This window comes from Musca domestica, unplaced genomic scaffold, assembly GCF_030504385.1.
Source record: "Musca domestica strain aabys unplaced genomic scaffold, Musca_domestica.polishedcontigs.V.1.1 76, whole genome shotgun sequence".
Classification (NCBI taxonomy): domain Eukaryota; kingdom Metazoa; phylum Arthropoda; class Insecta; order Diptera; family Muscidae; genus Musca; species Musca domestica.
The window spans coordinates 1654720-1668806 of record NW_026712396.1 but is presented as its reverse complement, the minus strand read 5'-3'; the positions used below and the strand labels follow the sequence as shown (position 1 = coordinate 1668806).

The 14087-nt window shown below is 36.0% G+C and overlaps 1 protein-coding gene across 8 annotated transcripts in view; it reads left to right on the top strand.

Moving 5' to 3' along the window:
* The window catches only part of LOC101901348 (uncharacterized protein CG43427), a 320227-nt gene that overhangs the window by 253047 nt on the left and 53093 nt on the right, over positions 1–14087 (top strand). For all 8 annotated transcript variants that reach the window (XM_011292032.3, XM_059130537.1, XM_011292034.3 and 5 more), the window contains 2 exons: positions 492–634; positions 719–875. In XM_011292032.3, coding sequence (XP_011290334.2) covers positions 492–634; positions 719–875 — 300 coding nt within the window. The remainder of the gene's footprint in view (positions 1–491; positions 635–718; positions 876–14087) is intronic.

Sequence of the window (14087 nt, the reverse complement as noted above, 5' to 3'; positions counted from 1 at the left end):
CTAGACAAACCAAAAGCAGCAACAGCAGACAGACAGACATTCAGTCAGTCAGTCCGTCAGTCAAGTAATTATTGACGACAGTCAATAAGGCAATTTAGACTTTTAATACAAAACCTCCCGTAATTAAAAGCAATTGAATGTGGCAAAGAAAATAAATATCAAAACAAAAAAAGAAAAAATAATTTCGAGACGAACAACTTTCTCTCGCTGTCTTCATTTGTTAGCTGGCGTTTTTCGTCTATGCTTTCGCATGAATTTTCATTGAAAACATTTTTTGTTTTTGTGTTTTCCTACAGTAGCCTAATAATTGAATTGAAAAAACAAAAATGAAGTGATAAAATTCTTAACATGTTTTTCGAATCTCTTCTTTCACTCTTTACATGGCCGCCGACAACATCATATCCAACATCGACACGAACCTTGCAACCTGCGGACATTGGCTACTCTGTGTGTGACTCGACTGGGGCCCAACCCTTAATTATCGCCACCAGAACCTGGACAACTGGAAGTCATCACGTAGAAAACGTGTCGAGCACATTATCGATCGTGTGGTGGAGGTGAAAAAACTCGAATTGGAGGAGCATGATCGTACGCGCAGAAAATCGAAAACATTTTCCGAAATGATTGAGGACAGGTAAGCGCCAACCTAAATTTGCACTTGAATTATTTTTAATAATTTTATTTTTTTGTATTATTTTTCCCCCCACCCACAATTAAGAAATGATCGTGTTGGCCGTCCTGCGCTGAAAAAATTGGCCTCATTGGCGGTCTACACCGAAGATGAATCGAATGATTTGAGTGATTTGGGCATTGGCACCAGCAGTGCCAGCGGCAAAAGTAGTCTATCCGAAGATTACGATAACAATAGTGTTATGGTAAGTAAAATTTATTAAAAGTACTAAATACTAAAAACTTGGAGACCCCAACTGGGGTCTACGAATTTTTTTCTATCGAAAAAACTTGGAGACCCCAACTGGGGTCTCACGAATTTTTTTCTATCGAAAAAACTTGGAGACCCCATCTGGGGTCTCACAAATTTTTTTTCTATCGAAAAATCTTGGAGACCCCAACTGGATTACTTATGGAATTTTTTTCTATCGAAAAAAACTTGGAGACCCCAACTGGGGTCTCACGAATTTTTTTCTATCGAAAAAACTTGGAGACCCAACTTGGGTCTCACGAATTTTTTTCTATCGAAAAAACGTTGGAGACCCCAACTGGGGTCTCACGAATTTTTTTCTATCGAAAAAACGTTGGAGACCCCAACTGGGGTCTCACGAATTTTTTTCTATCGAAAAAACGTTGGAGACCCCAACTGGGGTCTCATGAATTTTTTTCTATCGAAAAAACGTTGGAGACCCCAACTGGGGTCTCACGAATTTTTTTCTATCGAAAAAACGTTGGAGACCCCAACTGGGGTCTCACGAATTTTTTTCTATCGAAAAAACGTTGGAGACCCCAACTGGGGTCTCACGAATTTTTTTCTATCGAAAAAACGTTGGAGACCCCAACTGGGGTCTCACGAATTTTTTTCTATCGAAAAAACGTTGGAGACCCCAACTGGGGTCTCACGAATTTTTTTCTATCGAAAAAACGTTGGAGACCCCAACTGGGGTCTCACGAATTTTTTTCTAACGAAAAAACCTGGGAGACCCCAACTGGGGTCTCACGAAGTTTTTTCTAACGAAAAAACCTGGGAGACCCCAACTGGGGTCTCACGAAGTTTTTTCTAACGAAAAAACCTGGGAGACCCCAACTGGGGTCTCACGAAGTTTTTTCTAACGAAAAAACCTGGGAGACCCCAACTGGGGTCTCACGAAGTTTTTTCTAACGAAAAAACCTGGGAGACCCCAACTGGGGTCTCACGAAGTTTTTTCTAACGAAAAAACCTGGGAGACCCCAACTGGGGTCTCACGAAGTTTTTTTCTAACGAAAAAACCTGGGAGACCCCAACTGGGGTCTCACGACTTTTTTTCTATCGAAAAACCTGGGAGACCCAACTGGGGTCTCACGACTTTTTTTCTATCGAAAAAACCTGGGAGACCCAACTGGGGTCTCACGACTTTTTTTCTATCGAAAAAAACGTTGGAGACCCCAACTGGGGTCTCACGAATTGTTTTCTATCGAAAAAACCTGGGAGACCCAACTGGGGTCTCACGACTTTTTTTCTATCGAAAAAACCTGGGAGACCCAACTGGGGTCTCACGACTTTTTTTCTATCGAAAAAACCTGGGAGACCCAACTGGGGTCTCACGACTTTTTTTCTATCGAAAAAACCTGGGAGACCCAACTGGGGTCTCACGACTTTTTTTCTATCGAAAAAACCTGGGAGACCCCAACTGGGGTCTCACGAATTTTTTTCTATCGAAAAAACCTGGGAGACCCCAACTGGGGTCTCACGAATTTTTTTCTATCGAAAAAACCTGGGAGACCCCAACTGGGGTCTCACGAATTTTTTTCTATCGAAAAAACCTGGGAGACCCCAACTGGGGTCTCACGAATTTTTTTCTATCGAAAAAACCTGGGAGACCCCAACTGGGGTCTCACGAATTTTTTTCTATCGAAAAAACCTGGGAGACCCCAACTGGGGTCTCACGAATTTTTTTCTATCGGAAAAAAACTTGGAGACCCCAACAACCCCAACTGGGTTCTCACGACTTTTTTTCTAGCAAAAAAATATTTCCATAGAAAAATAAAATGAGACCCAAGGAGGGGTCTCTCGATTTTTGCTAGGGACCCAATGGTCACATGCTTTTTTTAATTCCCCAAGTTGGTTATACAAAAAAAATCGTGGGATTACTGACCAACTTTTTCTATAAAAAAAACCAGGGAACCCTATATCCACGTCCCATTTTTCGATAGATTAGAGTTTTTCTGGCCAAGAAATTCTAAATTTATATTATTTCCATTTTGTTACTATTTTCCCTCTCTCCATTAATCTTCAGATGCTTCTGCAAAATTTGAAAGTTGTTGTATGTGAGATTTATGTTTTTTTTTTTTTTTAAATTTAGAACTGGGTCACTCCGCTAAGCCAAACGTAATGGACATCGAAATGAGTTCCAACAAAAATAAAAGAAAAAAAAAAAAAGAAGTTGCAAAGAAACCGGCAATAATGAGATGATTTGTAAAAAAAAAAACTAAATGAGAACCACAAAAGCAATTAGCACAAGACCAAACTTGCCAGATCATTGATCGATCATTCATTTCGAGCCATTGAACGTTGCTAAATGGCCAACATTAGCTTTGGGCTATTTTTTCCGAGTAGAGTTACAACCATTTTGGAAGCTCCCTCCACTCCTCGCCATTTTTTAAACGTTTCACTAACTAGCTGTGTTAACACATCATCATTATCGGTGGCTGTTTTTCTGTAGCGAAAACCCTTGGCAAATTATTTATCGCTCAGGTATTGGAATCTCGGTTTCCAGTTCGAAAAGAAATTTGTTTTGCGGTTTAATTTATCGTCACGTTTTTTTTTCTCATTTTTTGTGGTTGTTTTTGGTATTGAATTTTGAATACAACAATTTAGTAACAATTGGCCTGATTGTTGGGCCATACATTGTTGAAAAGTTAAATTGATTTCAGTATTTTGTTGTTTAACGATTTGAAGTGGTTATTTTCATTTTTGGCGATGAATTTCAGTGGGGAGTTTCAAAGAGAGGAAGAGAGGAAAGGGAAGAGAGAGGGAGAGAGAGATTTAGAAATCATGAATCCTCTCTTGATAAAAATTAGGTCTGGTTTGTCTTCTCTCTGAGAGAAGATAACATGGCCTACTTTCATAGAGGACCACTGGGTGTTCTATCTTCACAGAAGCTCACTTGGTATCCCACTCATAGAAGACCACTCAGAGAACATCTTTTTATACCCTCTACTATAGTATGGAGGGTATATTAAGTATGTCATTCCTCGAAATATACATTTTAGACCCCATAAAGTATATATATACTTGATCAGCATAAAATTCTATGTCGATTTAGGGAAGTCGGCCCCTCTGTGGAAATCACCCTTTCTTCCGAACGAAATGAGGTAGGTTGATACAATTTTACTCAAATGTATATTATGTCTGCAGGACTTTTGGTATTGAAAATGGGTCATATAGGTCCACGTTTTGCTATGGCCCCCATATAACGGTACCTCCCTATTTTCGGTATTTTGGGTATTTTAGCGACATTATTCCCCGGAATGGTTTCAAATTTGGTATTTGAAGTTCGTTATGGATATATACAGCCTAAGACATGAAATTGTCCGTGCAGGTTCACGTCTTCGTATAGCCCCCATATAACGATACCTTCCTTTATTCGGTATTCTGGTGATTTAAGCGACATTATTTCACCGGAAATGTTTCAAATTTGGTATTTGAAGCTCGTAATGGATACTACAGCCTATGACAGAAAGTTGTCTATGCATGTTCAGGCCTTTGTATAGGCCTCATATATCAGTACCCCTCCCTATATCCGGTATTTTGACGATTTTAGGTACAATACTCTCCGAAATTGTTTGAGATGTCGTATTTGAAGTTCGTAATGGATGCTATAGCCTGTGGCAGAAAATTGTCTACTCACGTCCAGGTCTTCTTATAGTTCTGATATAACGGCACCTCCCGATATTCGGTATTTTGCTGATTTTAGCGACATTATTCACCGGAATTGTTTCAAATTTGGTATTTGAATTTCGTAATGGATACTACAGTCTATGACAGAAAATTGTCTGTGCAGGTTCACGTCTTCGTATAGCCCCCATATAATGGTACCTCCCTATTTTCGGTATTTTGATGATTTAAGCGACATTATTTCATCGGAATTGTTTCAAATTTGGTATTTGAAGTTCGTAATAGACACTACAGCCTCTGACAGGAAATTGTCTTTGCAGGTTCACACCTTCGTATAGCCCCCATATGACGGTACCTCCCGATATTCGGTATTTTGTGTATTTTAGCGACATTATTTACCGGATTTGTTTCATATTTGGTATTTGAAGTTTGTAATAGACACTACAGCCTCTGACAGAAAACTGTCCGTGCAGGTCCACGTCTTCGTATAGCCCCCATATAAAGGAACCTCCCTATTTTCGATATTTTTGATGATTTTAGGGACATTATTTCACCGGAAATGTTTCAAATTTGGTATTTGAAGTTCGTAACGGATACTACAGCCTATGACAGAAAGTTGTCTATGCATGTCCAGGCCTTTGTATAGGCCCCATATATCAGTACCCCTCCCTATATTCGGTATTTCGACGATTTTAGGTACAATACTCACCGAAATTGTTTGAGATGTCGTATTTAAAGTTCGTAATGGATGCTACAGCCTGTGACATAAAATTGTCTACTCACGTCCAGGTCTTCTTATAGTTCTGATATAACGGCACCTCCCGATATTCGGTATTTTGCTGATTTTAGCGACATTATTTCACCGGAATTGTTTCAAATTTGGTATTTGAGGTTCGTAATGGATACTACAGCCTGTGACAGAAAGTTGTCCGTGCAGGTCCACGTCTTCGTATAGCCCCCATATAAAGGAACCTCCCTATTTTCGATATTTTTGATGATTTTAGGGACATTATTTCACCGGAAATGTTTCAAATTTGGTATTTGAAGTTCGTAATGGATACTACAGCCTATGACAGAAAGTTGTCCGTGCATGTCTAGGCCTTTGTATAGGCCCCATATATCAGTACCCCTCCCTATATTCGGTATTTTGACGATTTTAGGTACAATACTCACAGAAATTGTTTGAGATGTCGTATTTGAAGTTCGTAATGGATGCTACAGCCTGTGACAGAAAATTGTCTATGCACGTCCAGATCTTCGTATAGTTCCGATGTAACGGTACCTCCCTATTTTCGGTATTTTGGTGATTTAAGCGACATTATTTCACCGGAAATATTTCAAATTTGGTATTTGAAGTTCGCAATGGGTACTACAGAATAAGACAGAAAATTGTCTGTGCAGGTCCACGTCTTCGTATAGCCCCCATATAACGGTACCTCCCTATTTTCGGTATTTTGATAATTTAAGCCACATTATTTCACCGGAAATGTATCAAATTTGGTATTTGAAGTTCGCAATGGATATTACAGCGTATGACAGAAAATTGTCTGTGCAGGTCCACGTCTTCGTATAGCCCCCATATAACGGTACCTCCCAATATTCTGACGAAAAAAGAGAAAATAGAAGAGCCAGTATAACCAGTGCCGCTAACGTACATTTTTGGACAGTTCATCTTTGCCAGCATTGCTCACAATATCTGCCTCAGTGGTGTTAAGAGACTCTCTCGCCCTGTCAGATCAATGGCAAATGAAAATCAAGAGAGAATACGTGTGCCTTGTTTATAATTTTTTGTCCGAGGCTGCTCATAGCTGATCTATGCTCATAGAAAATCACTAAATCCTCGCTCTGAGAAAACCATTGGGGGTTCTCTCTTGGAAGTTCATGGGGTCTACTTTAACAGAGGTCCATTGGGTCTTCTCTAACAGAAGTCCAGTGGGTCTTCAGCTACAAAAGACCACTGATTCTTGTTTTAGTGAAAACCACTGGCCTTATCTTCCAGTGGTCGTCTGTAAGGCGAAATCTATAGATCTCTCTTCAAACGTTCAAATTGCAGTGAGATAGCTTTATTTCTCACCCCGCCCCCCTTACCTCTCTTTTCCCCTCCTCCCTTTCGCAAATCTGTGCTAATTACATTAAATTGTTGCACACAATTCGTCATACATTATTTATTGTTGACTATTTGTAGTTGTTATTGTTGTTGTACATCGTTGTTGTTGCTGTTGTCGCTGACGTTTGCGTGTCTTTCATCAACACTTAAACGCTTGTGATATCATGTTCTAGCGTTACATTTCTAGCTGTCAACCGGTATTGAATGATTAAAATCCCAAAACAAGAACCTTTTCCCCACTCCCCACACACCCCCTTTCCCTCCTCCGCCTCTTTGAATACCTGCCTAGTCGGCAAACTACCCACCAGTTAGTCAGCCAACCAGTCAAGCAGCCAGCCAACCAACCATTCCAAACCTAACAGTTCTCATTCATTAAAACTACTTGGATTTCGTTTGAAGTTGTTCCTGAGTTCTACGGTGGCGGTTTGTTCGTCGATCGGTTGGTTGGAGCGGTGGGGCTGCCTGCAAGGCGACACTACAAAAAGAAAATTTGCCGCTGCCGCAAAAGAAAACTGAAACCATTTCTCAAATAAAATGTAAACGAATGCGAAAACTCATATCTTTCACATCAAATTAACTCCGAAAAAAAAGAATAGAAGTAAAACAACAACAACAAGAGTAAGAAGAAAAATTACAACAATTGCCACCTGAAATGGCGTAAAATTGTGTCGCATTAAATAAATGCAAAATGTTGATGGATAACTAAATTAGCGGATTATGAATGGAATGGAATTCCGTTTAAGGGAAAAAAATGTATTTTGTTAGCAGGACATTTAACTTTTCCATTTTTTTCTATAGAGAAAAATAGGAACAAGGTTTCCATCGACTCTAAAGAAAAAAATCGATGTACCCTTGGCTTTATATTCTTTATAAAAAATCTGTTTACCAATGGCCCATTTTTACCAAAACAAATGTCTAAAAAATTGACCCCAGGGTCCAACGAATTTTTTTCTAAAAAAAATTAACCCTAGGGTCCAGCGAATTTTTTTCTATAGAAAAAAATTAACCCTAGGGTCCAGCGAATTTTTTTCTAAAGAAAAAAATTAACCCTAGGGTCCAGCGAATTTTTTTCTAAAGAAAAAAATTGACCCTAGGGTCCAGTGAATTTTTTTCTAAAGAAAAAAATTGACCCTAGGGTCCAGTGAATTTTTTTCTAAAGAAAAAAATTGACCCTAGGGTCCAGTGAATTTTTTTCTAAAGAAAAAAATTGACCCTAGGGTCCAGTGAATTTTTTTCTAAAGCAAAAAATTGACCCTAGGGTCCAGTGAATTTTTTTCTAAAGAAAAAAATTGACCCTAGGGTCCAGTGAATTTTTTTCTAAAGAAAAAAATTGACCCTAGGGTCCAGTGAATTTTTTTCTAAAGAAAAAAATTGACCCTAGGGTCCAGTGAATTTTTTTCTAAAGAAAAAAATTAACCCTAGGGTCCAGTGAATTTTTTTCTAAAGAAAAAAATTGACCCTAGGGTCCAGTTAATTTTTTTTCTAAAGAAAAAAATTGACCCTAGGGTCCAGTGAATTTTTTTCCAGAGAAAAAAATTGAACCTAGGGTCCAACGAATTTTTTTCCAGAGAAAAAAATTGAACCTAGGGTCCAACGGATTTTTTTCCAGAGAAAAAATTGACCCTTGGGTCCAGCGAATTTTTTTCTAGAGAAAAAAATTGACCCTAGGGTCCAGCGATTTTTTTTCTAAAGAAAAAAATTGACCCTAGGGTCCAGCGATTTTTTTTTCTAAAGAAAAAAATTGACCCTAGGGTCCAGCGATTTTTTTTCTAAAGAAAAAAATTGAGCCTAGGGTCCAGAGAATTTTTTTCTAAAGAAAAAAAATTGACCCTAGGGTCCAACGAATTTTTTTCTAGAGAAAAAAATTGAACCTAGGGTCCAACGAATTTTTTTCTAGAGAAAAAAATTGAACCTAGGGTCCAACGATTTTTTTCTAGAGAAAAAAATTGAACCTAGGGTCCAACGAATTTTTTTCTAGAGAAAAAAATTGAACCTAGGGTCCAACGAATTTTTTTCTAGAGAAAAAAATTGAACCTAGGGTCCAACGAATTTTTTTCTAGAGAAAAAAATTGAACCTAGGGTCCAACGAATTTTTTTCTAGAGAAAAAAATTGAACCTAGGGTCCAACGAATTTTTTTCTAGAGAAAAAAATTGAACCTAGGGTCCAACGAATTTTTTTCTAGAGAAAAAAATTGAACCTAGGGTCCAACGAATTTTTTCTAGAGAAAAAAATTGAACCTAGGGTCCAACGAATTTTTTTCTAGAGAAAAAAAATTGAACCTAGGGTCCAACGAATTTTTTTCTAGAGAAAAAAAATTGAACCTAGGGTCCAACGAATTTTTTTCTAGAGAAAAAAAATTGAACCTAGGGTCCAACGAATTTTTTTCTAGAGAAAAAAATTGAACCTAGGGTCCAACGAATTTTTTCTAGAGAGAAAAAATTGAACCTAGGGTCCAACGAATTTTTTCTAGAGAAAAAAATTGAACCTAGGGTCCAACGAATTTTTTCTAGAGAAAAAAATTGAACCTAGGGTCCAACGAATTTTTTTCTAGAGAAAAAAATTGAACCTAGGGTCCAACGAATTTTTTTCTAGAGAAAAAAATTGAACCTAGGGTCCAACGAATTTTTTTCTAGAGAAAAAAATTGAACCTAGGGTCCAACGAATTTTTTTCTAGAGAAAAAAAATTGAACCTAGGGTCCAACGAATTTTTTCTAGAGAAAAAAATTGAACCTAGGGTCCAACGAATTTTTTTCTAGAGAAAAAAAATTGAACCTAGGGTCCAACGAATTTTTTTCTAGAGAAAAAAAATTGAACCTAGGGTCCAACGAATTTTTTTCTAGAGAAAAAAAATTGAACCTAGGGTCCAACGAATTTTTTTCTAGAGAAAAAAAATTGAACCTAGGGTCCAACGAATTTTTTTCTAGAGAAAAAAAATTGAACCTAGGGTCCAACGAATTTTTTTCTAGAGAAAAAAAATTGAACCTAGGGTCCAACGAATTTTTTTCTAGAGAAAAAAAATTGAACCTAGGGTCCAACGAATTTTTTTCTAGAGAAAAAAAATTGAACCTAGGGTCCAACGAATTTTTTTCTAGAGAAAAAAATTGAACCTAGGGTCCAACGAATTTTTTTCTAGAGAAAAAAAATTGAACCTAGGGTCCAACGAATTTTTTTCTAGAGAAAAAAAATTGAACCTAGGGTCCAACGAATTTTTTTCTAGAGAAAAAAAATTGAACCTAGGGTCCAACGAATTTTTTTCTAGAGAAAAAAAATTGAACCTAGGGTCCAACGAATTTTTTTCTAGAGAAAAAAAATTGAACCTAGGGTCCAACGAATTTTTTTCTAGAGAAAAAAAATTGAACCTAGGGTCCAACGAATTTTTTTCTAGAGAAAAAAAATTGAACCTAGGGTCCAACGAATTTTTTTCTAGAGAAAAAAAATTGAACCTAGGGTCCAACGAATTTTTTTCTAGAGAAAAAAAATTGAACCTAGGGTCCAACGAATTTTTTTCTAGAGAAAAAAAATTGAACCTAGGGTCCAACGAATTTTTTTCTAGAGAAAAAAAATTGAACCTAGGGTCCAACGAATTTTTTTCTAGAGAAAAAAAATTGAACCTAGGGTCCAACGAATTTTTTTCTAGAGAAAAAAATTGAACCTAGGGTCCAACGAATTTTTTTCTAGAGAAAAAAATTGAACCTAGGGTCCAACGAATTTTTTTCTAGAGAAAAAAATTGAACCTAGGGTCCAACGAATTTTTTTCTAGAGAAAAAAATTGAACCTAGGGTCCAACGAATTTTTTTCTAGAGAAAAAAATTGAACCTAGGGTCCAACGAATTTTTTTTCTAGAGAAAAAAATTGAACCTAGGGTCCAACGAATTTTTTTCTAGAGAAAAAAATTGAACCTAGGGTCCAACGAATTTTTTTCTAGAGAAAAAAATTGAACCTAGGGTCCAACGAATTTTTTTCTAGAGAAAAAAATTGAACCTAGGGTCCAACGAATTTTTTTCTAGAGAAAAAAAATTGAACCTAGGGTCCAACGAATTTTTTTCTAGAGAAAAAAAATTGAACCTAGGGTCCAACGAATTTTTTTCTAGAGAAAAAAAATTGAACCTAGGGTCCAACGAATTTTTTTCTAGAGAAAAAAAATTGAACCTAGGGTCCAACGAATTTTTTTCTAGAGAAAAAAAATTGAACCTAGGGTCCAACGAATTTTTTTCTAGAGAAAAAAATTGAACCTAGGGTCCAACGAATTTTTTTCTAGAGAAAAAAAATTGAACCTAGGGTCCAACGAATTTTTTTCTAGAGAAAAAAATTGAACCTAGGGTCCAACGAATTTTTTTCTAGAGAAAAAAAATTGAACCTAGGGTCCAACGAATTTTTTTCTAGAGAAAAAAATTGAACCTAGGGTCCAACGAATTTTTTTCTAGAGAAAAAAAATTGAACCTAGGGTCCAACGAATTTTTTTCTAGAGAAAAAAAATTGAACCTAGGGTCCAACGAATTTTTTTCTAGAGAAAAAAAATTGAACCTAGGGTCCAACGAATTTTTTTCTAGAGAAAAAAAATTGAACCTAGGGTCCAACGAATTTTTTTCTAGAGAAAAAAAATTGAACCTAGGGTCCAACGAATTTTTTTCTAGAGAAAAAAAATTGAACCTAGGGTCCAACGAATTTTTTTCTAGAGAAAAAAAATTGAACCTAGGGTCCAACGAATTTTTTTCTAGAGAAAAAAAATTGAACCTAGGGTCCAACGAATTTTTTTCTAGAGAGAAAAATTGAACCTAGGGTCCAACGAATTTTTTCTAGAGAAAAAAATTGAACCTAGGGTCCAACGAATTTTTTCTAGAGAAAAAAATTGAACCTAGGGTCCAACGAATTTTTTTCTAGAGAAAAAAATTGAACCTAGGGTCCAACGAATTTTTTTCTAGAGAAAAAAATTGAACCTAGGGTCCAACGAATTTTTTTCTAGAGAAAAAAATTGAACCTAGGGTCCAACGAATTTTTTTCTAGAGAAAAAAAATTGAACCTAGGGTCCAACGAATTTTTTCTAGAGAAAAAAATTGAACCTAGGGTCCAACGAATTTTTTTCTAGAGAAAAAAAATTGAACCTAGGGTCCAACGAATTTTTTTCTAGAGAAAAAAAATTGAACCTAGGGTCCAACGAATTTTTTTCTAGAGAAAAAAATTGAACCTAGGGTCCAACGAATTTTTTTCTAGAGAAAAAAATTGAACCTAGGGTCCAACGAATTTTTTTCTAGAGAAAAAAAATTGAACCTAGGGTCCAACGAATTTTTTTCTAGAGAAAAAAAATTGAACCTAGGGTCCAACGAATTTTTTTCTAGAGAAAAAAAATTGAACCTAGGGTCCAACGAATTTTTTTCTAGAGAAAAAAAATTGAACCTAGGGTCCAACGAATTTTTTTCTAGAGAAAAAAAATTGAACCTAGGGTCCAACGAATTTTTTTCTAGAGAAAAAAAATTGAACCTAGGGTCCAACGAATTTTTTTCTAGAGAAAAAAATTGAACCTAGGGTCCAACGAATTTTTTTCTAGAGAAAAAAAATTGAACCTAGGGTCCAACGAATTTTTTTCTAGAGAAAAAAAATTGAACCTAGGGTCCAACGAATTTTTTTCTAGAGAAAAAAAATTGAACCTAGGGTCCAACGAATTTTTTTCTAGAGAAAAAAAATTGAACCTAGGGTCCAACGAATTTTTTTCTAGAGAAAAAAAATTGAACCTAGGGTCCAACGAATTTTTTTCTAGAGAAAAAAAATTGAACCTAGGGTCCAACGAATTTTTTTCTAGAGAAAAAAAATTGAACCTAGGGTCCAACGAATTTTTTTCTAGAGAAAAAAAATTGAACCTAGGGTCCAACGAATTTTTTTCTAGAGAAAAAAAATTGAACCTAGGGTCCAACGAATTTTTTTCTAGAGAAAAAAATTGAACCTAGGGTCCAACGAATTTTTTTCTAGAGAGAAAAATTGAACCTAGGGTCCAACGAATTTTTTTCTAGAGAAAAAATTGAACCTAGGGTCCAACGAATTTTTTCTAGAGAAAAAAATTGAACCTAGGGTCCAACGAATTTTTTTCTAGAGAAAAAAATTGAACCTAGGGTCCAACGAATTTTTTTCTAGAGAAAAAAATTGAACCTAGGGTCCAACGAATTTTTTTCTAGAGAAAAAAATTGAACCTAGGGTCCAACGAATTTTTTTCTAGAGAAAAAAAATTGAACCTAGGGTCCAACGAATTTTTTCTAGAGAAAAAAATTGAACCTAGGGTCCAACGAATTTTTTTCTAGAGAAAAAAAATTGAACCTAGGGTCCAACGAATTTTTTTCTAGAGAAAAAAAATTGAACCTAGGGTCCAACGAATTTTTTTCTAGAGAAAAAAAATTGAACCTAGGGTCCAACGAATTTTTTTCTAGAGAGAAAAATTGAACCTAGGGTCCAACGAATTTTTTTCTAGAGAAAAAAATTGAACCTAGGGTCCAACGAATTTTTTCTAGAGAAAAAAATTGAACCTAGGGTCCAACGAATTTTTTTCTAGAGAAAAAAATTGAACCTAGGGTCCAACGAATTTTTTTCTAGAGAAAAAAATTGAACCTAGGGTCCAACGAATTTTTTTCTAGAGAAAAAAATTGAACCTAGGGTCCAACGAGCTTTTTTCTAGAGAAAAAAATTGAACCTAGGGTCCAACGAGTTTTTTTCTAGAGAAAAAAATTGAACCTAGGGTCCAACGAGTTTTTTTCTAGAGAAAAAAATTGAACCTAGGGTCCAACGAGTTTTTTTCTAGAGAAAAAAATTGAACCTAGGGTCCAACGAGTTTTTTTCTAGAGAAAAAAATTGAACCTAGGGTCCAACGAGTTTTTTTCTAGAGAAAAAAATTGAACCTAGGGTCCAACGAGTTTTTTTCTAGAGAAAAAAATTGAACCTAGGGTCCAACGAATTTTTTTTCTAGAGAAAAAAAAATTGAACCTAGGGTCCAACGAATTTTTTTTCTAGAGAAAAAAAAATTGAACCTAGGGTCCAACGAATTTTCTTCTAGAGAAAAAAATTGAACCTAAGGTCCAACGAATTTTTTTCTAGAGAAAAAAATTGTCCCTAGGGTCCAACGAATTTTTTTCTAGAGAAAAAAATTGTCCCTAGGGTCCAACGAATTTTTTTCTAGAGAAAAAAATTGTCCCTAGGGTCCAACGAATTTTTTTCTAGAGAAAAAAATTGTCCCTAGGGTCCAACGAATTTTTTTCTAGAGAAAAAAATTGTCCCTAGGGTCCAACGAATTTTTTTCTAGAGAAAAAAATTGTCCCTAGGGTCCAACGAATTTTTTTCTAGAGAAAAAAATTGTCCCTAGGGTCCAACGAATTTTTTTCTAGAGAAAAAAATTGTCCCTAGGGTCCAACGAATTTTTTTCTAGAGAAAAAAAATTGGCCCTATGGTCCAAC